The sequence below is a fragment of the Sylvia atricapilla genome, chromosome 5 (assembly GCF_009819655.1).
Source record: "Sylvia atricapilla isolate bSylAtr1 chromosome 5, bSylAtr1.pri, whole genome shotgun sequence".
Lineage (NCBI taxonomy): Eukaryota > Metazoa > Chordata > Aves > Passeriformes > Sylviidae > Sylvia > Sylvia atricapilla.
The window spans coordinates 32,745,832-32,773,577 of NC_089144.1; the positions used below are offsets into that span (position 1 = coordinate 32,745,832).

At 37.8% G+C, this 27,746-nt stretch overlaps 1 protein-coding gene across 4 annotated transcripts; it reads left to right on the plus strand.

The window, feature by feature from the left end:
• The first annotated feature begins 417 nt into the window (after nt 1–417).
• On the plus strand, nt 418–27,159 carry XPOT (exportin for tRNA). 4 transcript variants are annotated; one of them, XM_066319105.1, is made up of 26 exons: nt 421–1,068; nt 3,188–3,308; nt 4,456–4,589; nt 6,401–6,483; nt 7,536–7,592; nt 9,047–9,116; nt 10,215–10,433; nt 11,023–11,207; nt 11,559–11,727; nt 12,942–13,178; nt 13,486–13,524; nt 16,067–16,129; nt 17,109–17,233; nt 18,099–18,243; nt 18,397–18,516; nt 18,698–18,792; nt 19,612–19,681; nt 19,978–20,216; nt 20,720–21,005; nt 22,235–22,424; nt 23,665–23,781; nt 23,867–23,982; nt 24,483–24,530; nt 25,446–25,517; nt 26,051–26,107; nt 26,590–27,159. In XM_066319105.1, the coding sequence occupies exons 3-26, from the start codon at nt 4,530–4,532 to the stop codon at nt 26,614–26,616; spliced, it is 2,889 nt and encodes a 962-aa protein (XP_066175202.1). In that variant the 5' UTR covers nt 421–1,068; nt 3,188–3,308; nt 4,456–4,529; the 3' UTR covers nt 26,617–27,159. The 4 variants fall into 4 exon arrangements, 3 of the variants coding, with proteins under 3 accessions (XP_066175202.1, XP_066175201.1, XP_066175203.1); XM_066319104.1 differs by lacking the exon at nt 3,188–3,308; XM_066319106.1 differs by lacking the exons at nt 421–1,068; nt 3,188–3,308 and adding an exon at nt 3,429–3,537.
• The last annotated feature ends 587 nt before the right edge of the window (nt 27,160–27,746 follow it).

Genomic DNA, 27,746 nt, shown 5'->3' on the forward strand with positions numbered 1-27,746 from the left:
GCGCCCGTCCTACCCCGTGCGCTGCGGGCAGCCAGGCCTCTCTTCCCGTCACCGAGGCCGTGGACCTGCGTGGTCCCGATAGAAGGAGACCTGGCTGTGTGTGACTCCGTCTCCCGCCCGCCCTGCTGGCGTCGGTGCGAAGGACGTGGCAGGGAGGCTCCAGGCGGAGGCGCCGCAATGCCCCTCAAGGCGGTAGCCGAGAGCGGAGGGCTATCTCTCGCTCGTCGTCCTCTGGGAGAGCGAGGCCGCTGGTTACCACCCCTAAGCATCACCCCTGCGGCCTCAGTTCCTTGGGGTGCCTCTCTTTTGCGGCAGGTCCCACCGGGCACTCGTTTCCCCGTGCACCGTGAGCAGGCCGCAGCTTTGCTGACAGCACAAGCAACTCTCTCTCCACCTTTGGGCGCCTCATGCCTTTTGAAGTGGGTTTTGCCTTGAAAGATACTGTAACAGCATCGCGGCTGGGACGGATTTGTACTGCAGTTGCTCGCGTTTAGGTGTGTTTTAAGCGTGGCCCGAAGGGCACGCGGGCGCCTGGTGATGCCAACCCCCGTACGCGGCGCTGCGTTGTAGAGCCCTGTGCGCAGGAGCCCCGTGCCACATGTGCAGGCGCAGCTGGATCACTCCTCACGGACAAGCCCATGCCAGCCCGGCCCCTGCCCTGGGCGCGTTCCCAAGCAGGTCGCTCCGACCGTTACTGCGGAGCTCGCACAGGGGGCCCAGCCCCGCCCCGCCGCCAGTGACACAGCACGATTTCCAGACACTGGAAGCAGTTCGGGGACGGGCCGGGACAGCCCTAATTTATTCTGCCGGTGCGGTCGGCTTTACAGCGGCGCCAGGGGTACTGAGACGGGGGGTGGCACTACGGCTCCCAGGCTCCCCCGCGTCCGGGGCATATCCCGGCGTGCCCCGCGGCAGGCCGGTTCGGCTGAGAGGGCGGTCCCGCCGCTCCTCCTCCTCCTCCCGCCGCCAGCCGAGGCGGCCCGGCCCGGCCCGCTCCCTGTGCTCGTGGCGGCTGCGAAGCCGAGGGGGTGGGCGGGAGCCGGCGGCGATGGAGCACTGACCGGGAAGGTACCGGCGGGGGGGCGCGGGCAGGATGCGGCACGCGGAGTGGGTGACTCAGCCCGGAGGGGAAGGGGCAGTGTGAGCTGAGCTGGCGGCGCCTGCGGGCTCCCGCGAGTCCCCCGGCCGGTTTCCTCACCCCGGGGCCGCCTCCCCAGCAGCCGAGAGGCTCCGGGGAAGCGGGGGAGGTACCGCCGCATCCGCCTGGCCCTGCTCCTGGGGAGCAGCGGGGGCTGCAGCCGGGTGGCCCCGCCGGTCCCGCCCTGCGGGTGCCACGAAAAATATCTGGTTTTCTCTCCCAATACACGCTGTAGTCTGCGATGCGCTTCTGTTCGCGGGAGCTGCCGCCTGGGTGGCTGCCCATCCGCTATAGTTCCGGTGGGAGGGGGGGCGAGAAATCGTAGGACGGCAGCAAGAGGGAGAGATCTCCTCGTACCTCCATATTCCGCTGGTGGCGGCGTGGTGGGAGCCGTGGTTCCCCGCCGTGGATGGTGGGGCTGGGTCACTCCCGCCGGCCTGGGACGGCGCTGCGGAGGTTTAAGGACAAGCCCATGGCTGTGCCGCGGAGCTGAGCACGGGGGGCTGTGAATTCCCGAACGCCCGGCCTGGCTGCGCTGCGGAGCGGGGTGGGCTCTTCCCGGCCACGGGAGACCGGCCTCTGACCGAGTCTGGGCCAGGGAGGCCTTACTCCTTACTGGGAATTCCTGCCAGTAAAATTGTGCCTGAAACGAAGACCTGATGTCAGTTGCAGAAAGAAAAACTTTTCTAGTCCAGTTGAAAAGTTGTCGAAGTAAGCAGTAGTTACACAGCTGTTGGCTGTAACCGCGTGTTACGTCAGTGTTAAGGGTCTAGAGCCCAAAGAGACTGTAAATATCCCCAAAGTTTGCAGTAAGCAAAACCGCAAGAAAGACTGTAAAAGATAATTTTAATGTCTTTGTTTTATTAGAGAGAAAACTTGAGGAAATTCAAATTAGGCACACCACTGGCTCCCCCTGTGTTGTCACATCTTGTAAATACTTAAAATGACTGCTGAACATGAAGCTTTTTATAATTGCTGATTGTTCCCGTGGTTAGGATCTGTAGTTAAAATGCTCTGAATGCTTTTATTATTGGGCTATATCTGGATCGAAGTTAACACGCTTTGACCACGTTTGTCTTGTTAATTGGGAAGCCTTCTCCACTTGAAGTGGATTGACTTTTTTTTCCTCCTCCTTTCCACTATGAAGACCTTCTTTACTATCAAATGTATTTTTAAGTATTTAGTAAAGGAAAGGGAGTAAATTATTTTGATGAGACATACCTGCATGACTTCACTGGTAAGGAACTGTATCCTTCTAATTCCTGTAAGATGAGTTTGCCACCTGACATGGTGTACTGCTTAACAAAAAAATAACCTGTAAGTAAATAAGACAATACTTTCTGCACAGCTGCATATTAACTGTTAATGTTATTGATTGTTTTTATGAATAAAACTTGCTTTAATGACATACTTGATGTTATAGCTAATATTTTGCAGTAGATTTTGTGAATTATTAGTACTATTAAAATCACCATTCAGTTTTGCTTTTGAAGTGTAACTGGCTGGTTAACTAGATTTGTGGTAGAAAAGTTACCTGCTTAAGTAAATCCGTGAGGCATGGAAAGCTATTTTATTAGTTTTCTCAAGAGGCTGATTCAAGTATTAATTGTCATTTAGAGTTGGCTCGTCAAGATGAAATGGAGAAAAGCTATATGATAGAAGTTGAAATTTTAAATACTCTCATGAGACATTTAGAAAATTAGTAGATCTGATTGACATTTCTGTTAGCAATAAGTGAAGAGAATACATGTTTGTGTCACGTTATACTTGTGACAAATTTTGCTAATAAAAATAAATCATCTGCCCAAAAGATAGTAATGTACTGATGTCAGCAGGCTAAATATGCAAAAAATGCCTCTGTGTATTTATAATAGTTGTGTGACTCTGGACCATACCCTAATCAAAAGATGCAATTAAAAAAATCCATTTCCCTGAACCATTTTATCTTTTTTTAATCTGGCTCGTCTGGATGTTGATTATGGGGAAAGGAGGTTGGGGGCTGGGGATGCAGAGGGAGAAGTCTCAGCACAGCAAGTTTAATCCCTAAAGGTTCTGCCCCTGAGGGGGATCACTGTGACTAAGGCAGCCTGTGAGGCCTCATTTGCCAGGAGTCATCGCTTTGTTCCTGACTTTCTGGTTTCTATACTGCCGAAACCTGCACATTTTTTTTGTATGAACGCAATTTCACTTATTAAATTGCCTTTCATTATGCACCTTGGCATCGTCTATTCTGTCTTGACTTTTCCATAAAAATCTGCCACCACGTTAAATTTTGGGCTCTCCTTTTCAGTTCTGCTTGCTGTTGCTTGTCACTGTGCCACCTTTCTTCCTGTGGGAGAGGGTGAACAGTAGAGTGTGTACGAGACACAATACTAAGAAATTAGAAGTTCTACCTATGGGTATGTAGGCAGCTTCAAACCACAGCTCCTTTCTATTTCATCTCTTCCTCTTGTCTCTTCCTTTCCCCTGCCTCCTACATACTTATGTAACAAGGACTGATTTCGGGCCTAATTAACTACGTTATGTCCCCTTTTGTTATTTAAGAGCATCCTAGTATTTGATGGAGAAGTTTTAATTTTTTTTAAGTTCTCTGTTTTGCTGGGGCATTGTAGAACAGCCTATAGAGGCAAGCTATCTTTAGAACATATATCTGGCTAACTTGTTAATTTTACACTGAATTTTCTAAACAGCAATCATTGCTAGTAAATCAGCACTCATCAGTAGGAGCAGAAAACTTCTGTTAACAACTCAGTGTAGTGTATTTCATGGTTAATTTCTAAGACACTTGTATATACTTGGTTTAGAAGAAGGACCTCCAAATGACTTTGTTCCCACCATAGGAAATACTTCATAAGTGGGTGCATGAAGCATCTTATCTATATTGGAATTGAGTAGAGATTTTTTTTTTGTAGTTGAGTTTGTGATGGGGGAAAAAAACCCAGTGGCCTTTCATTTAAGGGCTAGATTTATGCTTATATCATTATTTGCTGAAACTTCTGCGTGCTTGAAATTTGAATTTAAGCCTTTCATCTGCATACTATATGTAATGCCATCTTTCTGTTAACTAGGTTGTCTTTTCAAGAGAGCTAAAATATATGGAGGCTATAAAGTTTCCTTATTCAGTACAAAATACATTATGGTGAAGACTTGAATTAAGGACTTAGAATTCTGGTATCTGTGTTGGAAGTGTGTGCATTCATGTTTAGTTGGAGTACATTATTTGAGATTTGTGGGCCAACTTGTGTCATGGTTGCTGTCCTGGTTTAATTTTTCTTTGTTCTACTGAGCAAATAAAATTTCTCTTTCTCTATTTGCAGATGGTTGTATTTTGCTCTCTAGAAGAAGTGGGCAAAGCAGTTAGGAACAGGAAACAAGGAATATAGCAATAGACATGGATGAACAAGCCCTTCTAGGGCTCAACCCAAATGCTGATGCAGATTTCAGACAAAGAGTATGTAATTAATTTCCTCTTCTCTCTAATAACTAGAGGTGGTATTGCAGTGTAAAAATCTCATGATTTGATGAGCTGGGGGGGTTTGTTGACTTTGTTTTGGGAGCCAATGTGTAGGGTTTATAGTTGCAAGTACAAAGCAAAGTCATGTTGCAAGCATGTAAGCTGAGGGGTGCGTATTATCAATTCTGTTACACTTCAGTTCAGTTGCACTTAACACGCATAGAATTTATTTTTCTGAACTCTGACCGTTAAGTTTCTTCAGTTCTTTGTATTTGTTGCTCAACTCCTTACAGATTCTCATAGAAGGAAAATCAGCCACAGAAAACAATTTGCTTGAAATTAGCATGTTAATTCTTAGATGTTTTTAAACTATAATTTTAATGGATTATCTAGGTTTAGTGTCTTTTAAATGAAATGTGTGGGTTTGTTTGTAGTGAAGTTTGTGTTATTGTAAAGTAGGTTAAGAAAGTAATCATGGGATGTGGGTAAAATTTATTGCATAAGAGATGCTCCTATGAAAAGGCATTAGTATTTATATAACTATTTATTGAGTCATTTTCACTGCTAACTGATTAGCATGTTGATTTAACTGTCTACAAGATAACTTCTAGTAAAATCTTTCAGGAATGAGGATGTTAATACCGTGGTTTTGTGTTTGTAAAACAAATAGTGAAATGGTTAAAACAGTTATAAATGTGATTTAATTTGCTAAGTAGCCTGTTAAATATGTTGGTTCTGGGTATTTGTCTTTTTAAAAGGGTGGATATAGCTAATCTTTAGTGATCTGTCAATAAAATATCACTACAATTGGATGATTTTAGATTTGAGCTTTTAACTGTGCAGTCTGCCCAGTTTTGAAATATTTCATAGCAGAAGGGGGATCCACCTTTTCCACTGTCATGTAAGATGTAACATAAGGGAAGTATCAAACCATTTTTAGTAAAACGATATATTAAGTATAAGAAAAGCATCACTAAGTATCACTAGTGCTAACTACAGGAAGTGTATTCTTAGTTTAGAACTTAGTTCTGAATAATTACTTTGGGGGATGACTTTGGTAAATGGAAACCTTTATGAACTAATGGAAAAAGCAGCCCCTAAAAATATCCAACAGCCAGACATCCCCCTTAAAATACATGCATTCATAGAATTGAAATAATGTTGTTAATCTCTGCTTCAAAACTTGTTTTACTGTTCTGTATTACAAGGCACACTGAGCCTTAGGGCAATTAAGTCAACTGTTGTCAAAAGGTGTTTAGAAGTCCTGATAAGTAATGTGATTTTTTAAAATTTGGTCGAGGTTTTCTTGATCTCTTTAGAAGGTTCATAAACTGACAGTTTTCCATCCAGTGTGTCAAGTGTTTGAATGTTTTTTTGAGCTTGGGGTGTTGAATACAAGCAAAGTGGTTCAACTGTTTTAAGTGAAAAATCTAAATTACCACTTTAGAATTTGTGGAAGGAATTTTAACTTGGATGTGAACTTCTACCTATATGAAAAGGCCCTGACCAAGCTGCTCTAGTCAATTCTGTCTTTGGAGGTTCCATCTGACCTCAACATTTCTGATTCCATGACTTCTGTATTCAAGTAACAAAAATCTTTGTATTGAATATGAAGTGGAAATGGGTTCCTATATTAGCATTTGGAAAAAAACCCGATCAGTGTTAAGGTGATTAGAGAGCCGATGGCATGTATCCAAATAGTGTTGGTTTCCTGAAAAAGAGCTGTGTAAAAACAAAGGCAAGTGTGAATGAGATGTATTGCAACGTGCTTTGTTCTTTTAAAGTGAAACTTACCTTGATTTTTGCAGGCACTGGCCTACTTTGAGCAGCTCAAGATATCTCAGGATGCTTGGCAAGTCTGTGCAGAAGCATTAGCTCAGAGTATATACAGGTAATGTAACTAAAAGTTTATTTTCCTTAGTACTATGTGCGGGTCTGATTTAGCTGTGCAGCATAATAGGCAAACTAAATTGTTGAAAGTTAATATGGTCTTCATAGTATTTTTAGTTGGTCTGTGGCCTCTGTATAGTGGCTTTCAAGGAAAAGCAATGTATAAATTAAACTCCATATTAATTTAGGAGCCTAAAGACTGCTGGCTTTTGAAATCCAAGGGAAAAGAAGTGGCTGAGAATTGCCCACTGCGAGACTATAGAATTTATGTGCAGTGATCTCATAAGCAGTTCCTTGTCCCTGTTCTATGGGGTAGGCCATCCCATTTTTTAAGATGCAAAGAGTGTGTAATCACCACTATTTTTGCACATAGTTGTGTATTTATACCAAAAACACTAGATTGTCACTGTTTTACAGAATAATTCAGTTTGGAAGGAAATTGGGGAGTGCATATCTCCTGAAGAACAGCAGTACTTTATAGTGAATGCTCTTTTGTAAATGATTTATCAAAACTACTGACTCCTGCAGAATGTGCAGTAATTAAAACCACATAAGATTAGAAATTATAATCTTTAAAAAATCCATTATGGTTGTTGCAAGTTTTAGATAATAAGATGAAAAAGCGGTGTGGATAACAGAGCCTGTGGAATGTCTGTGCTTAATCTATACTTCAGGTTGTCATTTTCTTTTGATTTTTAAGATGCAGAGTACCACTTGCACTTAGTCTAGTAGTGGGCCTGGAACATTATTGAAGCCTGACAGATTTTTGTAAGGGCAGGATACAATAGGTATTGTAGTTTTGTTTGTTCAATACTGAAATCAAACCATAACATATAGAAAAAAAGACTAATATTAAATATTAGTTTAACAGTTGCTCATTTCTACCAGATTAACTACTTCACTATTTGTCATTTTCACTTTGAAGTAGCAGTAGCAGCAGGTTTGTTTTTTCTGGTGCCAAAGGGGCACCAGATTTGTAATATTTGAGGCTTTTTTTTTTTTTCCACAGAATGTGTACCATATTGCTTCCAGTAACAGAATTTTCTTTTCCAGTGATGATCACATCAAGTTCTTCTGCTTTCAAGTTCTGGAACATCAAGTTAAGTTCAAGTGAGTAATTTTTCTTGACACCATCCATATACATCCATTTAATTCTCCCTTTTTATTCTGCTTGCAAATAAACTTAAGATGGTCTCTGTTGCCTACTTGTGGTTGGTGAGGTGTCTGTGGTCTGGTGCAGAGAGCTGTCTTGTATTTTTTTACCTTTTCTTTGGAAAGGTTTTGAGCAGCATGCCCTGCTCTCAGCTAGTCTTACACCTGTGTATGGCCCAATGCAGACTCAGTTAGCAAGGACTGCTTGAAACTTAGTTATTCCTGTCTGGACATTCAGGCCTCACTCTGTACTCTCACTGATTTTTGCAGCCATGCTCTATACAGAGTCCTGGACTTCAGACAGAGCCCTATTCATTCAATAACCATGGCAGAGATGTTGAGAAAGTAGTCTTTTCACTCAGTGGTGGTTTCATAGAACCATAAGTGTAGGGCAGAATACTTCTTAATAATATAAATGTCATTGCACAGAACTCTATTTTTTTTTCTCAGTTTGAGCTCCCCTTGCTCTGGAATTGAGCATCATGGAATCTTTGAATATCATTGTGACTGTTTGTAATACACTGAATGGGTCAGAACTTCAGATAGGAATAAGATATACTTTGTTACTGATTTTTACAGCTTGGTGTGAGTGCAAATGTTAAAGGTTTTTTTTTTAACCCAATTTTACATCACTGTCCACTTTTCTCTGCTTGTTTAATTCCTGTCTCCTGCTTCTTGCAGTATGTTTTCTCTTGTTTCCTGCTGCTTATTTTCTTTAAACATTTTCAGTGGGGTGTATTTTTTATTTCTTTAATGAGTAGTTGTCTGTGACAGGAACACTGGAGTCCCATTCAGCAGTGATTTCTATTAAGGGCTCTATAAGCTTATATCTAACCTTCTTTGCAATAGAGTATTCTCAGCTTCACTAGTCCTGGCAGAGGTATGGCCAGTATTTGAGGTGGGCTGGATATAATGTCACAATTTGCTAGGACTGCATGTATGACCATAAAGCAGAATTACTTCCTTCGATTTTTTGACACAAGTAATAGTAAATGTAGCATAGGCCAGAACAGCGAGGGACTTCTTGTACTCAGTAGTGGTAGTCTTCAATGTGTAGCAAACTTTCAAGCATATACAGATGTCTCTTCCTTCCCCTTGGCCTGTGGTCAAATGTGTGTTTTATCAGGGTCATAAGTCCTATCCCTGATAGAGCAACCTTCCTGCAAAATTTCAAGCGTCTACTCCAATACGGGAGGCATTGACGCCTCAATGTGATCCATTACTGTGGGTAAAATGTTTTCTGTTATTCAAAATTTTAACATGCAAATAGCTTTGTAAATTGCTGAGCTAGAAACCTTTCATTTTTGCTAATGTGGGGCATTATATGCCATATAAAAGAGTTTTTGCTTGACTGAGTGTTGGTGCTTGTCATGAAGCAGTTATATTTTGACCTTAATATTTTTTTGTTTCAGATACTCTGAACTTACTGAAGTCCAGCAGCAGCTAATTAGGGAAACACTCATAACATGGCTGCAAGCACAGGTATGTATGTCCTTACAGCAGTCTTACAGGGTAGGTTCTTAGGGCCTGACATAGGGCATTGGGTGTGGACTAAGTGTTTAATCTGTTGTTCGAGTTTAAAGTTGTTGCTTTAAATTGTTAAAGGTTTGTGAGAATTTTTTTAAATCAAGTGTTGCAAAGAAGTCCATGCCTGAACTTGTTACTAAATATATAACTCTTGCATCAGATAATGATTGTGGTTTAATCAATTATGTGTGAAATAAGGTGTATTAGATGCTCCCCTTTAGAGAGGTATAATGCAGATTCCTGATATTCCTGACTGTCTGGAGGAGGAGAAGGCCTGCTAATTCTTTTTGTAAGACCCTACTTAATGAAGTCCTGTCTACTTAGAATGCTGGCAGATGTTTTTCCGTCCTCTGTCAGTACCGTGGCAGAGTATGGGCTATTCTTTCTTGTGGAATTAGTTACTGTAGCTGAACTGGTAATGTCAGCCCCGCCCAGGAGTGTGCAGTCAGCAGAACCATCCACTGGTTTGCCCACACTTGCCATTATATAGCTGTCATTCATTCCACTTCTGCACTGAAGATTAACATAGTTGCTGTGTAGAAAACTTACCAGTAGGAAATGGAATATAATACAACTTTAAAAGGAACAGATCATTATGAATGGATTCAATTGCTTTTCTCTTTGTGGCAAATTGTTCCATTTAGGCGTTTATAAAAGGGAAAGGAGAGAAGAGATTGATAGTGACAGATTTTTTTCCCCCTTAGATTTAGGGACTTCCTTTACTATTCTTAACACTAACATCTAACAGGTACAAGCTAGCTACAGGAGGACTGTAACTTTAACCAAACTGACAAATGACCTTTTAGTCTTACCTTAAAGCCTTGGTACTGAATGAAAAGCTTAGGACTATATCACCCACAGAAAACATCTTCCCTATTGCATGACAACTTAGCCAATTTTTCTTCAAATTCCTTGGAAAATGTAAGGGTTTATTTGATGGTCTCAGCCAGGAAGAGAGGTAGTATATTAACTACTACTGAGAGATCAATAAACCCATAAGATTCTTCTCTCATTTATTAAGAATATACAGCTGAAATGTCTTGTTTCTGCCAGATGCTGAATCCCCAGCCTGAGAAGACTTTTATTCGCAACAAAGCAGCACAAGTCTTTGCATTGCTTTTTGTTACTGAATATCTCACAAAATGGCCCAAGTTTTTTTTTGACATCCTGTCAGTAGTTGACCTTAATCCACGAGGTGTGGATATGTACCTCAGAATCTTGATGGCTGTCGATGCTGAGCTGGTGGACCGGGATGTTGTTCATACATCAGAGGCAAGTTATTATTTTGCATTAACACTTGTTTTAAAATTCTAGAAGTTCTCTTACTTTAATTAGAGCAGAAGGTTTTTAGATTTGCATTTTTCCTGTGACAGCTCTGCTTTAGACACAAGGTGGTTTAAATTCCGAGTATTATGTGTGGCTTTGTTGTTTAATGCTTTTTATGATTTCATACTTTTCACCTAATTTTTTTTTTTTTTACTTGAAAGCTTGCAGACAAAAATTAATCAACTGAGTTTGCTGGTGTAATGCTAGACTGACTGATTTTAAAATTAAAAAATATGTTCGTTTTTTTCTAGTGCATGTTTTAAGGGGTTCTAACATCAAAAGTCCATTTAATGATTTAGAGAACTGCTCTTCTTTTCCTGCCTTTTTTTTTTTTCAGTGTTTGGGCATTGTGGATAATAAAAGGGGAAACTAGTTTTATTTGTTGGAAAGGAAAAGCATTCTCTTTCCATTTCTCATTTGAGTTATTTATCTTGCTATGGCACCTGATGTCTGGCAGTGGATACAAAAATGCTACTAATTTGACAAGATACTAATCTGTAGCAAGGCTGATTTTATCCTTTTTCCGTATTGACAGGAGGCTCGTAGGAACACCTTATTAAAAGATACTATGAGGGAACAATGCATTCCAAGTTTGGTGGAGTCGTGGTACCAAATCTTACAAAATTATCAATACAATAACTCAGAGTTGACATGCCAGTGCCTTGAAGTAGTTGGAGCTTATGTATCCTGGATAGATTTGAGCCTGATAGCCAATGAAAGGTAAGAAGGTTTTGATGAAAAGGGTATGCAAAAATCACCTTAGTAGTGTGCTGACTGTATAGAACAAAATATATATGTCCTTCAAGGATGATTTTTAATTCTATCTTTGGAGTTTTGGAAATTTTAGGAGAGTGATTGATTGTTTTTGCAAGACAAGCTGATATAATGGCCAAATTAAACACTACTCAGTTTGCTGCGTTCTCTTTAAAATGTATAAAATGTTGAGTTTTGTCAGTACAGTAAAAAAGAAGAGCTGTGAAAAGAAATCATTGTAAATATGCATGCAAATTATATAAAGCTTCTATACAATGTTACTTGGTACATATAAAGCTAAACTTTTTTTCTCTGAAGGTTTATAAATATGCTGCTAGGTCACATGTCTGTGGAAGTTCTCCGGGAAGAAGCCTGTGATTGTTTGTTTGAAATTGTAAATAAGGGAATGGACCCAATTGATAAAACCAAACTGGTTGAGTCTTTATGTCAAGTATTGCAGTCTGCTGGCCTCTTCAGTATTGATCAGGTTTGTGCATTGATTTTTAACAATAGGAATAAGTTCTTTAATAAGCAGATGCACAGAACATTATAAAACAGTCAGTAGATTAGAGAGAGGTATTTCTGCATCAAAGCAGAACACTTAGTTTTCTCATACTTAAATTTAAGAGTTTGTTTTGAATCTTCATTATTAATTTGAACACAGTTTCATTCTAGAAGCAAGGTATTATGTAACCCCTCTGTTCCTCTCTTGTTGTGCTTACTGTTAATACTGCTTCTGTGTTTCCTTGTCTTGAATCTTCCCTCCTGAATGATTCTGTCTGTAGTAGGTATTGTAGCCAAGCTGGCTGATTTAATGCCTCACCCTAAAAAATTCTACACAGAATTTGGTCGGGGGAAGAGCTTTCCTAAGGACACATATGCTGTTTTGCATGTGTGCAAATTCCAGCATGAGGCTTGAAATGCTTATCTGTAAGCTGGAAAAGTATACCACCTAACTAAACACACATTGCCTGGTAGTTGCTCTGTTAAAGGAACAGCTGTTCACTACCTGCTGTGGAGAAAAAGCAACCAGTTCCTATAAAGCTGTAGTTCTTGGATTGCAAGTCTTTTACCTCTTACATTTGAAACCTTTGTCAAATTTGTATTCCTACTAATAAAAATTTTACCTCAGTCTTTCTTAGGTAGACTTTTTATTCTTTCACTTTTGTACAGTTATGGCAGAGACCAAAACTCCGTTTTTGAGGTGGCTGCTTTTGGGGCATTTCTCGATTCTGATCAATGTTTTTCTGCAAAGCAAGCCAGAAGTATTTAATACTAACTTATCTTTACAGGCAGTACTGAAAGGTACTTGTTATCAGTATTTCTGAAGTGAACTGCAGCTGGCAATTCTTTGAATCTTTTCCATAAAAAGATTTTCCTCTTATACAGCCTAAAATTGATGGTAGGCATGTGCTGCTGCTTTTATTTTGAACCTGCTTATTGCTGTAAAGAGAGAAACAAACACTAAGAGATGAAGCAAGCTACTGTTGTGTAATGGAGGGCAGCCAAATCCGGCAGTGCTTTAACTTTTTTCTCTCTCCATTCCCAGGGGAAAAAGAACCAATTGTAGGCAACTGGTAGTTTCCAGCTAGGAGACAAGTGTTGGTTTAATTCTACGTACTAGACATGGCTAGTACAGTTTGTAGTCTCGTGTTACTTAAAAATAAGCTCTGTTAGTATTTTTAATGTCTTTTATTGCAGGAAGATGATGTGGATTTTCTGGCCAGATTTTCTAAGCTGGTCAATGGGATGGGACAAGCATTAATAGCTAGTTGGACTAAACTGATAAAAAATGGTGATATGAAGAGTGCTCAAGACTCTCTACAAGCTATTGAAGCAAAAGTGGCCCTGATGTTGCAACTTCTAATTCATGAAGATGATGACATCTCCTCTAACATCATTGGCTTTTGTTACGACTACCTTCATATCCTGAAACAAGTAAATATGCCTGGCTTCAATTTAACACCAATTCTGACATGATTTCATTTGATTATTGCGTGAATGTCTCATACTTTGTGCAAACTGACTTGCAAAATAGGTTTTTTGACTAATTAGCATCCCATTTCTTTAATGCCTGTGGTCATGCTATTTCTGTAGTCTTGTTTAGAGATCTGGAGGAGTTGAGTTAAATCTTGTGATAAGGGGAAAGGCAGATCATATGGCTGTTAAAAAAGCAAGTCTTTTTCTCAGACAGTAATGAAGAAGTTAGAATGCAAAAAAATAACATTTGAATTTTATTTTCTAGCTTTCTGCACTTTCAGACCAACAAAAAGCCAATGTAGAGGTAGGTTGGGGTTTTTTTACTACAGATTCTATACTTCAGAGGTGCATGAGATCATAATATTTCAGTTTGCTGAAACGAATAATATTTCTTTTATATGCCTCAATGTGTATGTGACAGTAATTAAAAGTGAAGACTTAAAAGTAAGGACAGTGTGTTCCATCTTTTGCTAAGTAACTACAGTTGTTCCTTTAAATAGGAAACCGATATTGAATTGTGTATGAAGATGAAAGCTATTTTAGAGCTGTTCTTCCCAAACACCCCTTAAGCATATGTTGGCAAGCTCCTCTGCAGGCTATGCTGTTCGAAGAATATTCTTAAATCAACATGGAAGAGTTGTTTCCTTGAAATTTTTATTTTTTATAAAACCTGCCCTAATTGCAAAGGATTGGAAGAAGTCTACAAAGGATTGTCATAAATATAACTTTTAATAATTTAAGTTAAACTTAAGAAAGAAGCAACAATTGAGAGATAACAGTTGTAATTATGTGCAGTTATATGTTAAATATTACATCAAATATACATTAAGTTCAAGTAGATAATCATAAGTTTATATGTAAAACATAAAATTTGTGTGGAGATTTAGAGGTGGTAAACCTATATGGATTTTTCAGCCCAGTCTGCACTGGTGTAGATGTACTGATTTGGATGTTGAACTGGTTAGATTGGTGCAGTTATTTAGTAAGTTCCTACAGCTAACAGGTGTGATTCCTTTTCCTTTACAAAGAAAACTGAATTCTGTACGTGTTCTAACATGAAAAATTGAATTTGGATAACTGTGGTGTAAAGTGTCTTGACCTCCTTTTGTCTAGTGTCTGTTTAAATTGGATCAGGTAACAGAAAATGAGAAGTTTGATTATAACACTGAATCTTTTTATTTTTGTGACTGTCTTTTGTTGTTACAGCTAGATCAAAAGATGTTACTATTGCAGTACACTTAAGACACTAAAAGTTGGAATATGTTACAGTCCTGAAATATGTTGGTTTAAATTGCTTTCATACTGGAGATTTTTGTGCTGCAAGTATTTCGAAATTTTACTGAGCGCTTCTTGAGGATTCGTGTTAAACTGAGAAACAATTGTAACAATTTTTTCTTGCATCCAACCCATAATAAGAAAGTAATGGGAAATAGTCTAAATCTCGTTGTTTGTAGTAACTTTAAATTTTCTGCTTAGCAGCATTCCTTTACAGTTTTGCATTTTAAAGTTTACACTTTCAACTTGTTCGTTATTTGAACAGGAAAAAAAGACGGCTTTTTTTCTTGTGCTTCTGAAGTTCCAAAGTTTTTTCTTATCAGCAGGATCACATTTTTAATTCTTGGAATGACAGGTCTTTCTAAACACTTTTTGCTACAAGTGTATTGCATTCATATTTTGCAATTATTTTAATTCTTAAATATTACTACTTATGGGAAAGCAGGCACTTCTCACAGGTCATGGTGTCAAAGTATCTATTTCTGCAAGATGACCAAGAATTTCACTTCAGTAACCTAGGTTTAATTAATTGGTCCATTTTGGTGTTGATGAATTTCAGGTTTTGCAGTTAAAATGAAAAATAGTAATCATGGTTTATTTGTGAAAAAGTTTTTTGCTTCATTTGGTTTTTTTCAGACTTAAGTAGAGCTAAGATCAAGCCTTTATAGCTGCTTTAGGATTTACCAACAGTCCCGCTAAGGTTATATTGCACTTCATTGCTCTGATTGATCTGACAACTTGATGCTGCAAGTTATGGATGAGGTGTAGAGAGTCCCTCCCATTGAGTGACAAGGTGCAGAAAGGGCCCCCTTGCTTTCTAAACTTCTCAGAGAGGAATCTAGGTACAGCTGGATCCAGTCTTTCTCCCAGACTTAGTCAATAGTTTATGTATAAAGAATTGTGTAGGTGTAATTGAAGCTTTTTGCAGCTTTGTTCTGCAGGTTAAGGATGGCAAATCAAATACATAAATTCTTTATTTAATTGATGTGGATGATGAATAGACTAAAATATTTGAGTCAGAAGTATTTACCACATGCAATGGATAGTAGTTATATCTACTACAGTATAGTACAATGTTTCTTGAAGCAGTGTTGAAACAGCAATATTAAAGATGGCAAAACAATTATTGACTAGAGATTGATGTTATGCACACCAGTTACTATGAGCTATTAGAGAAGTTGATGTTACAGCTAAGCTCACTTATCCCTTTAAAGCAGTATCTTGGACAGCCTGTTTAGTTTCCTCTGTCTAGTTCAGTCATCTTGATTGTTTTCAATGTGAACTGAGCAAGACAAATTACAAGCAGGAAGTAAAGCTAGATATCAGAGACGGAGAACTCCAAAACATCTATGCTGTCTGGTATAGCATCTGTGTATTGTTAAAATATAAGCCATCTTTTGATTTGAACTGTTAACTTCTGCTAAACCTCTGAAAATAATAGTTCAGAAGGGGATTAAAAATATTTGTAAACACATAACACTAGCTTCACTGTTTTCTATACTGTAGTATTATTAATGGTTGTTTCTTATAACTTATCTGCTTCTGTGCTTACTGTTGTGTTTTTATCCTAGGCAATCATGTTGGCTGTTATGAAGAAGTTGACATATGATGAAGAATATAATTTTGAAAATGAGGTATTGTCTTGTAGGAATAAACAGACCCATGCAACTTAATTATATATAGTAAAACTTGCTCACATTTAAAATCTGTATTTTTCATAGACTAAAGATTAAAAAGTAGGAAGCAAGGGTCCATAAGCTGAGTATTTTTCCTATGTGGAAAGCTTTTAGGCATGTCTGCATAGGACAAACCAACATAATAAAGGTATATCCAAGCCAGCTGAGCTAATGATATTTGTGGCTGTGTTTGTACAGAGCTACTCCTAGGCAAATACAGCTGTGCTGACAGCTAAACATTGCTGTTTAGGTGGTTTGTTCAGTGCAAATTTGCATGTTTCTACATGTCGCTTCTGTCTTGCAAAAATACTTGAGAAATGTTGTGTAATGAAACTCTAAAAAGACATGCTGCTTGAGCTACTGGAGATGGTCAAACCTCTGCAAAAATGAGCTAAAGGTGGGCTAAGGTCTTTGATTTCATTTTCCTTCCATGCTTAACATCTCTGTCAGCCAACAGTAGTGATGGAGTGTGTGAGACAGACTTACTTTGTCCCTGGCTGTTCAGGGACCTATAGTTTTAAAAGGGTTAACTTAGCATTTATGATGAACTGAATACAATTTATCAATCCAATTTTAAAACTAAGCTAGAAGCCAAATAAGAATGTCTTTGAGGAGTGAGTCAATTTTTAAGAACTGGGTCAATAAGGATTTGCCAAGAGCATTTTCTTTCTTGCACTTTTGGCTGGTTTTCTTTTTGGAAAGCCTTTTTAGTGTGTTTCTGGACTGAATGCAGTGGATCTCAACACACTATATCCAGCCATAAAAGGACCCTGCTGTTATGCTGCAACAGTACTGGATAAGCATTACTGAATTCTCTGAATGTCCTACACTGGCTTTGTATGTACATGTTTTTACTTTAGGTGTAATTGTCTAAAATGGTTGTGGATTAATTTAAACATGAAAATAAGGACTTTACTGATGTGAATTATTTTGGTAGGGTGAAGATGAAGCAATGTTTGTGGAGTACAGAAAACAGTTGAAACTGTTGCTGGACAGACTTGCTCAGGTTTCACCAGAATTACTGTTGGCATCTGTCCGCAGAGTTTTTAACACTACACTTCAGTAAGTTGGGGTTTAAAAATTGTTTTGTATGATGCCCTTTTGGGGTTTGTAAACCCTTTTGTAAACCATCAGTCTGTAGTGAAATGTGTCATGCAGCAAGGTGAAGTCAGTTGATAGAATGAGCTCGTTACAATTTAATGATAAATTCAACTTTCTGTGATCTGTTACTCAGCTCCTTAGAAAGTAAAAACTTTCTTTTTGTAACCTTAAATGGCAGCTTTTCTTTCCTGCAGATGTTTCTTAATCTGTCACTTACCTACACAGCACCAGCTGTTTGGAGGGATTTTCACTTTGCCACATCTCACAAGAGTTTCCTTGAGGTGTAAATATTATGCATTACTTTTATCAGAAAAACAAAGTGGGATGGGGGGCGGGGGGGGGAGAATCAAAGTGAAGTATTTTTGTAAAAAAAAAATAGTATATCTAATCCTGCACACAAGTAAAGAAGCATTACTAGTGCTCTGGCTAGAAGGAGAGTTATGTGTATACAAATAGAAATCAGTGTTGTTTGTGGCTACCCTGTACCTTAACTGAGCTGCCTCTTATAGGAAGCTGAATGGCTTGTCCTCATGTCATAGTTGGTGGGTTTGTATCTAAATAAGCACAACAGAAATCTGTCGCTTTCAAGCTGAAACTGGCAAAGGAAAGTTGGTAGTGAGCAGATGAGGAGGTGGTATTTTAGAGGATGAAGTCTCTCAGAACCATCCTTAATAACTGCCTGGACCTTCCAGTGTTTTCTTTAGTTTAAATCTGTTCTTTTTAGCTGTGCATCTGAAGAAGGCTAAAAAAAAATATTAACATGGTATAATTGGGATTATTTCATAAGGCACTGAAGACTAACATGATCTTCATATTCTTCCTCTAGGAACTGGCAGACTACACGATTTATGGAAGTAGAAGTGGCAATAAGGCTGCTGTATATGTTGGCTGAGGCTCTTCCTGTATCTCATGGTGCTCACTTCTCTGGTGATGTCACTAAAGCTACAGCTTTACAAGACATGATGAGAACGGTAAGCATGTCTTGAGAGCTGTTTAGAAGTAGCAATAAAGACTGCAATGTGTCACTTCAAATGGCTCATCCTGATTACCAGCATGTCACTTATGTTGCAGTTAGGTTTTATAAACAGCTAAAAATATTAACTTGCTAATGTCTTTATTTGTAGCTGGTGACTTCTGGTGTTAGCGCCTATCAACACACATCAGTGACCCTGGAATTTTTTGAAACAGTGGTTAGATATGAAAAATTCTTTGCTGTTGAACCTCAGCACATTCCAACTGTACTAGTAAGTTTCATCTCATTTATATTTTTAACTAGGTGAGTCTAGATAAGTTCTTTAGACTTGGGAAACTTTCCTGTTCTCTGAAGGTCCTTAAGTAAACTGGTTTTCTTAACTTGTCAAATGATCAGATTTCCTCCCTGCCATGTTTAGGCATTCTAAGACTGAGATGCTTTGTTGATTGCAGATGGCATTTTTAGATCACCGTGGTCTTCGTCATACAAGTCCCAAAGTACGGAGTCGAACAGCTTACCTCTTTTCCAGATTTGTCAAGTCTCTTAAGTGAGTAAATAAATGTGTACGAATAGCACTGAATTTACTACACACAACACTTCTGTGTGTCCCAGTTGTCATTGGAACAGGCTGGGCTTCAGATGGAGTGCAGTGAAGGAAAATACCAAAACAGTGTTCTAGCAGGGTTGTTCTACTGTGTAATAAAAAGGTAGCAGTGGAAGTATTTGTCACAGAATATAGAAGTGGAACACCTATACCTAGTTTATTTTGAACAGACTTTAAAGCTGATCAACAATATAAATGCCTTTTCTGCTTTTTCTCAGTAAGCAGAGCTGAGTGTGAGTGGATATGGAGACTTTCAAGAGTAACCTTTCCCTGTCCCTGACTAAATTTTGAGTAGTTTTAGAACTGTTAAACTCTCTGTCACTAACTAAATTTTGAATGGCTTTAGAATTTATTACTGATGAAGTTTACTCACTATAAGGACTTGAACTGTCCTGTCCTGTTGATCTTATTTCACAGACATGTATTTCATTTAGAGGCAGGAGAAGCTCAGAGATGGCTCAGATTTCAACATGCCTTTATTTTTAAGCTGTTCAAAATACTTAACTTAAATGATGCATATTTTTAATAAAGGAGGGGAAAAAAGAAATTATTATTTCCTGCTGTGCCATGTATTTATTTGGCCTACCACTAACATCATACCCATAAGCCAGATTTTTCTGCAGTAGTGTTTTGATATTTCAAGGGATTCCTATATAGAGAAGGCAGTTTAGCATCTAACTTCACAGCTTAAATAAAGTATTTTGAAACCTGTAAAAATTAATCTGCTTCTAAGTAGTGTTATGTACTTGTGTTTTACTTCAGTAAGCAAATGAATCCCTTTATTGAAGATGTTCTGAACAGAATACAAGACCTGATGGAACTTTCTCCTCCTGTGAGTATTTGCAGTAGGTTTCTGTAATGAGTGAGGCTTGCACTTATCAGTATATCTGAATTGTAAGCTGAATTGGAAGTTTAGCATGCAGACATTTAAACACAAATAATTATCCTGGTATTTTGGTGTGAGGTCACTTCCACACTTTACTTTTGTACCAGACTGTAATAATCTTGCTTATGTGGGTTTCTGGGAGTATAGGGTAGAGATGGGTATGTATAGAAGGTTATAAACTTTGAGAACACAGCCTTGATAGAGGACACATGGTAAATTATGCCTGTTATCTTCCATTTTAGGAAAATGGCTACCAGGCACTGCTAAGCAGTGATGATCAACTTTTCATTTATGAAACAGCTGGAGTGTTAATAGTTAACAGCGAATATTCTGCAGAAAGAAAACAGGTTCTGATGAGGAATTTGTTGACTCCACTGATGGAGAAGTTCAAAGTATTGTTAGAAAAACTGATGATGGCACAAGACGAGGACAGACAGATGGCACTGGCTGACTGCCTCAATCATGCTGTTGGGTTTGCTAGGTAGGTACAGAACAGTAACACTGTATGTTTCTTTTGAGTAAAAAGAAAATACAAAGGATTTACTGGGAGGAGGGACTGAGTTTTATACTTTATTGACCTAGAAAAACATCAGTGGTTGTAGAATTTCTTTTGATAGCTGAGAAAATAACTTAAAGTAGTCTTAAAATAAGTCTCCTTAGAAGAGTCTGCTTTGGATGTATATACAGAGAATATTGAGTAAGTTCATGATGAATCAGCTCTATTTCTTTGCTGAAGGAATTGTGTGGAGCTAATCTAATCATATGTTGTTGGTAAATTGTTAGAATTTAGTTCTCAGAAACTGCCGGAGTGATGCTATTTGATATGAAAATATTCTGTTCATTACTTCCACTGTGCCTACTAGTTCATGGAATAGAGTTACTGTAGTTTAGTGCCTGGATTAGAAAGCATTTGTTCTCAGTGTTACTGCTTCTTCAGTGTACTGGAATGTGAGCTTATGTAAAACTTGATCTGTGCTTCTACAGCCGAACCAGCAAGGCTTTCAGCAATAAGCAAACTGTAAAACAATGTGGATGCTCAGAAGTTTACTTGGACTGCTTACAAACGTTTCTGCCAGCTCTCAGTTGTCCATTACAAAAGGAAGTTCTGAGAAGTGGTGTCCGCACTTTCCTTCACCGCATGATTATTTGCCTAGAGGAAGAAGTTCTTCCGTTCATTCCTTCTGCCTCTGAACACATGCTTAAAGATTGTGAAGCAAAAGATCTTCAAGAATTCATTCCTCTTATAAACCAAATAACAGCTAAGTTTAAGGTATGATATTGCATAAGCTTTTCAGGGTCAAAGTGTTGCTGAGTGATCTTCTTTTCTAGTTCCAGAAAAACAGTTATGTGTTAGAACCCTCCCTAAAAATTAATAAATAAGTGTATTTTGTAGGCTGCTATTGGGAAACATTGTCTTTGATCACAGTCATACATTGCTGGACTCAGTGATTTTTTTTTTTCTTTGATTAGTCTAAAATGTTTATATTTGGTTTAAATTTTCGGATTTGAGATTTTAAAATACTACTTGCAGCACAAATGTTTTTATTGACACAATTAACTACATGCCCTCCACTGAAGTTTTAAGCTAATATTACAGATTATCTTACAAATACACAAGCTTTGATGTGAATTCTCATCTTTCATAATGAGATTTCTAGAAGATAGATACAGAAATATCAAATTTGTGTATAAGGAGGAATATAGTTTTATATTTGGGGATAACAGTAGATAATTAAAAATAGTCTGTGAAAAATAAGGAATGTAAAAGGAAAAGATCACAGGAGCAAGATAGGACAAATGCTATGTTCAGGTGTAATGTTTAAGTTTGTATGATGCAGTTCTATTCTTGCTATAACATGGTAAAATAAAGATCCTAGCTTCTGCAGTCTCACCTTGAATACTTTAAAAAGGCATAGTAAAAAGAAGACAAAACCTTGTTCAAGCATTAAGAAATTAACGTACATGAGTTGTATGAACATGATGTGCCTCTTCGTGGAATTCTGATGTGACTGAATAGCACATACCTTCAGGTTTTTAGTTCATAATTAATTTAGTCCCCCCACATATATTTCTCACTAAAAGTATTTCAAGTGACAAGTTTATTCTGTAATGTCAGTAGGAAAAGTTTCTTTAGTAATCCTTAAAGAAAAGCTCTATAAAAGCTGGCCTGTTGCCAGTTTTAATATCTTAGAGATGTATTTCAGGAAATCTGAAATTATCTCTCTGAACAGAAAGATGAAAAATCTTGAAAAACATTTCCTTCACAAAACGAGGCTGGACAAGACTAGTTATTTTTTGTGCAGAAGGGTTAAAATATGTGGTGTTTAAGTAAAGGTGCAGTAATGTTCATGGTGACCCTGGTGCAACTTGCTGTGTTTTAAGTAATTAAATGAAATTATGAACATTAAAAGTGAATCCAAGCTGAGAATTCTAACAAAAAACATTCTAAATGCTCATTTTTTTTTTTTTTTTGTGCTGACACTCTCTTGATCTTCACAGACACAGGTTTCACCTTTTCTGCAACAGATGTTTATGCCACTACTTCATGCTATTTTTGAGGTGTTGCTCCTTCCAGCAGAAGAAAATGACCAGTCTGCTGCTTTAGAAAAACAAATGCTACGAAGGAGTTATTTTGCTTTTCTGCAGACAGTAACTGGCAGTGGAATGAGTGAAGTCATCGCTAATCAAGGTAAGGAATTCAGTTTCTCAAAGGATAGTACTGTGGCTATTCTCACCTACATTTTATCAAGTAAATTATTAGCCTAGTTCCTGGCAAGTACTATTAACCAGTAGAATGGATGAATGGAAATACTGGGTTCAGCTCCCTAATTGAAACTACCTGTTGCACAGAAATTTGGGGTTGTGAAATCCAGCTATTCTAGGCACATTCTTCCTACTGATCTTTTCAGCTTAATGTGATCACTGTGCCTGTTAGGACAAGAACAGTGCATCCATCTTCATGTATCATTGTATTTGTCTGGAGATCATACAATGTACACCAATGTATAGCACCGCTCAGACTGCTGGGCAAGACCACTCACAGCTGCCACTATTCATTGTATCTGTTTTTGGAAGGACACTTAAGTAAATCGTGTACACTTTTATTACTCTTGCCTGATATTTTTATCTATGATAGAAGGCATTATGTGACTTAGTTATATATGAAGTTATTGGGGTTTTCTCAACTTTTCTGGCCAAATGCAAATTTCTCAACTTTACTGGCCAGATGCAGATTCTTTTTCTTTTCCATGGTGGGAATTTGAAGTCAGATATCTAGTTGCTTCATACTTTGTGAATCTTCATATTTGAATTCCATCAAAATGGCTAGGGACTTCAGAAAGTTTAAAGTGACTCATCTGGTAAGTGAAAGCCAGAATTCCTTTCCCCTGTCCTGAAATGGTGGTAATACTGCTGGAAAAGGAAAAAGTAGCACTATAAGTAGGGAGAGCTTTCTTGGAAGAGGCACTTGGTAGTTGCAATGGGCCAAGAAATTTTAAAGTAATCAAAAAAAATAAGCATAGATGCAGCACAGAAATTTTAAATGTGTGAAAAATATCTTGTCATATGTTGCAAGATAAGCTGACTACTTCAGTGCTGCTGAGTTTTAATTAATTCTTCCAAGTTTAGATAGAGAGGACAAAATTTGTATCTGTAAACACATCAAAGTTCTGCCTTCACTATTGTGTGTGTTAAAGGCCAGAAGAGCAATTTAAATCTCCAAATTAAAAAAATACATATATATAACCTAAATAAGAGTTGTCTTGCATCGTAGGGGAAACTTCCCAAAAATATTTGAGATTTGTGCAAAAAAGAGCTATTTTGAAGTTGAAGCATGTCTTCCAGGTCAGTATTTATATAAAATAGTGTATGAGTACCAAAACATTTTAGGCTGCAATTTGAAGTGACAAGTTCATTTTAATGTGTTTAAGGTGCAGAGAATGTGGAACGTGTGTTGTTCACTGTCATTCAAGGAGCAGTGGATTACCCAGATCCTATTGCACAGAAGACTTGTTTTATTATTCTTTCCAAGTTGGTGGAGCTCTGGGGTAAGAATGTCTTCCCAGAATTCCTTTCCATCTCCTACTACCCATGAAGCAATAATAGAACTTGAAATATTACTTTTCTTTTTAGGAGGTAAAGATGGACCAGTAGGTTTTGCAGACTTTGTCTACAAGCACATCGTTCCTGCATGTTTCTTAGCACCTTTGAAGCAAACGTTTGACTTGGCAGATGCCCAGACAGTACTGGTGTGTATTATGGATGGGTTTTTGCATTCATTCCTGTGGGGCAGATTGAAGCTAACAAACCTACAATAGCCATGGGATATTAAAGATTGTTATCTCAGGAATAAAATCTTTTAGGCTTTGCAGGATTTTTTTACATTTAGGTATCTGTGTGATTAATTATTGAATATTGTGGTAGTGTATACTGTAGTTTACCTAGGCTCAAAATCAATTTGAGATCTACGTATTCAACGTTGACCTGCATTACTTATTAACTAATGTTCAGGAAAAGCGAACACACAGAGTTGGCTGTTCTCTAGTTCATTTTGGGTTTAGCTGTGCAGAAGTTTTTCTGATTAGAGTGGAACAAAACCTGGAAGGTCAAGACTTGGCATTGTGTGAGGGGAAAATGAAGGGATAATGGCATCAACTAGCCCTTGTTTTGGGCCTCATTAGGTTCTTTAGCTTTGAATAGTGAACCAATAGACCAGTACAACAGTCTAATGCTCTGTATTACATTTCAGGCTTTATCAGAATGTGCAGTGACATTAAAAACAATTCATCTCAAAAGGGTAAGCTTCATCATACTTCACAGGGAATAACTGCCCCAGGTTTTTTCCTAGTGGTTTTATCGGTTTCTAAAAGTTGGATACTTACCTAGGATGAATTCCTACTATACTGTTATATAAAATAACAGGATGACCATAATGCTGTGCATGGATACAGGATCCAGTAGTTTTATGTCTTGATAAATTAATGCAAAATACTGACTCTTCATTAAGGAGAAAAATCTGCTCACTTCATTGCTGTTCTAGTTTCAGGGTAATTTATGTGAATTAGTAAAGTCGATTCACTTTCCCTTGGTAGATCTGTTGGGTTATATTTGTATTCTGCCAGCTTGTGCAGTAATCTCTCCTGTTCTGAAAGTTACCTGATAAATATAGGTAAAGAAAACAAATACCGAAGTGTTAATCAAATGTTAGTTTTGCTCAAAGGTTTGGTCATTCCGTTTTATTACTGCCTAGTTCACTGCAGATTACGTAGTCAGTGTTAAAAGTGGAAAAATACTATGTTCATCTGCGCTTGGCTACTGAATCTTGCAATGGGAGTAGTATGGTAAACCGGTAGGCAGATGCTAATCCTCAATTATTTTATTTCTTCAAAATGTCAGATAGTGAAATTAGAGCTGTCTCCATAATTAACTATCTCTGACATGTTGACATGTAACAACTGTTTGGTTCTATTGTAATTCTTATTTAAGTGCAGTTTTTAGTGCATTTTTCTTCTGTGTAGCAGAAGATACCAAATTGCAGTAATGCCAAGATTGAGGAATCTTTTTATTTGGTAACAGCTGTTAATAACTTAAACATTTGAAAAGAATTCTTTTTCTGTGAAGTGGTGATGTAGACCACCATATAGTTATAGGGCTATGATTTTCTATCTGTAAAAAACTATGAAAGAAAAAACTGTGTACTGCTTTTCTTTAGGGTCCTGAGTGCATTCAGTATCTTCAGCAAGAGTATTTGCCTTCTTTGCAAGTAGCTCCTGAGATAATCCAGGTAGGAGTTCCTAAAAGAATATTTGGAAAACTCTTTACAATCATAAATTTTAAATGGGGAGAAATGGATTTTTACAAAGTTAACCTCCTTTCATCCCACAGTAAAATTTACTCAGTTATTGCATGTGAGAATAGAATTCATTCATCATAAGGAGTAAGGATACTGCAAAGATACCTTGCAAAAAAAAAGTGCACTACATGTAACTGTCTAAACAATCTTCCTAGTTTAATTCAAATTTTAACTTGAAGATATCCTTGTAGATAGTCCTGTTTCTGTCTCCCCAGCTAAAAGTGAATCAGATATCCAGTATTTGGAAAAAAAACCCCAACCAAACAAGTAGTTTTTCGCCTTAGAATGCATCATAGCCTTTTGGAAGTTTTAATCCTCAACATGTTTTTTTTCAGTTGTATATTAGGGAAAATACAAATGAATATCAATGGCTTTACATATGAATGTATCTCAGGTTGTTTTGTTGCTTCATTTAGTTACCTCTTAGTTATTTCTGTTAGTTATTTCTTTGTTCTCTCTTACAGGAATTCTGTCAAGCACTTCAGCAGCCTGATGCTAAAGTTTTTAAGAATTACTTAAAGGTATAAAGATTTTTTTTCTTTCAGTTGCTTTTAGTTCCATTGGAACTTTACCATACAATTCAGTCATAGTAGTGACTTGAAGTAAAATCAAAATACTGAATTATTTAGTAGGTTTTAGCTATTGGGAATCTCTAAGCAGTAAAGCAGTTAATTGGAAAGACAGAGCAAACAACAACAAACCTACATCTATAAAATTGTCACTCATTCTTAGCACCTTGCCATCTCAGTAGTTTGATATTCTTGTGGCTTATGTTTAATAGCTGAAAAAGCAAAAATGTGATGCTATAATTGTAGAGTGTCAGAACACATAATTTTTGAGGGTGTGAGCATAACCAAATAGCACAAGTCACACCTTTAAACTTAATGTGTTAACCAGTATGTTAAACACAAAAATGAGCTTTGTCAAATGAATTCTCTTACACCTCAAGCATTCCATGTCTTACATTTCCTTTGTTTTATTTTTTTTAAATAATTTTTCACAGGTTTTTTTCCAGCGAGCCAAGCCCTAAGGAAGTACTGGAATCTCATGTACCTGTTTCCATAATGCAGAACTCTGTTAATTTATAAAAATGCTAACTCTTGTGCCATTCAAACTGGTTTTGTTTTTAAGAAACGTTGCTTTGTGCTCACATCAGTACATATTTTAACCTTCTGCAAAAAAGAAATGCAAATTCCCCACCTGTGTCTCAGACATGAAGGTATGTGACAACATGAAAAATTCTGTATACACAAACTTTTATTATGTATAGGATGATTTAATCTTACACTGTAACACATACAGCAATGAAATTACACTTATTTTTTAAATTAAATGAATTAAATGTAAAAATACCTTCAGACCATAGCAATGGTTATTAAAATGTGTACATTTTTGATACAGAGTAAAATGTTTTAATAAGACATAAAATTCATTTGTTCATGTATGGTGACATGAAAATAAAACAATCAAAGTCCTTCTTGTAGATAGTCATTTTATTGAAGTTGTCTTAATGATAAAATATATATATACCTCCTATAAAACAGATTGGTGTAATAAATGATTTCACTTAAAAGTAGCATCTGGTTCTATCTTTTTTTTATAAAACAATAAAATTTGATCCAGTGAAACATCTAAGTCTCTCTGAATCATTTTAGCTGAATCTTTAGAAGCTACAGCATTCTTAGTCTTCTGGCTGTTACATCTGAATAGAACCTGGCAATTTTTCTGGTGCTTAGGTAGTAAATTGTATTGCTGCCTTGCATGTGGAAGATGCTGCCAAAAAAGAATTGCATTCACTGCAATATTTCAGTAGCATCAATGGTCTATACAGTGATTTTTAGTAGAATGCTGCTACTTTTGTTTTTTTAATTCTGTAATATGACAGTTTTGACTTTCATAGGGGCAGGGGAAAGTTCAAATCTTGCCATGCTTGGGATTTATAATACTTTCCTCCTTAACTAATGTCCCTAGTAAAAAGCTGTTTACCTCTAGTGTAATCAGATGAGTATTTTTCCTAGACTCCGTGGTGCTGTGTTCTTCATTCACTTTAATTGAAAAATAAATGGGAAGGTGAGTCAGAAGCAGCATCCAGGATCAGTGTGTGGTGATGTTATGAACATACTGCTGCTTTCATTTTTCACTGATGGAAGAAAGTACCTT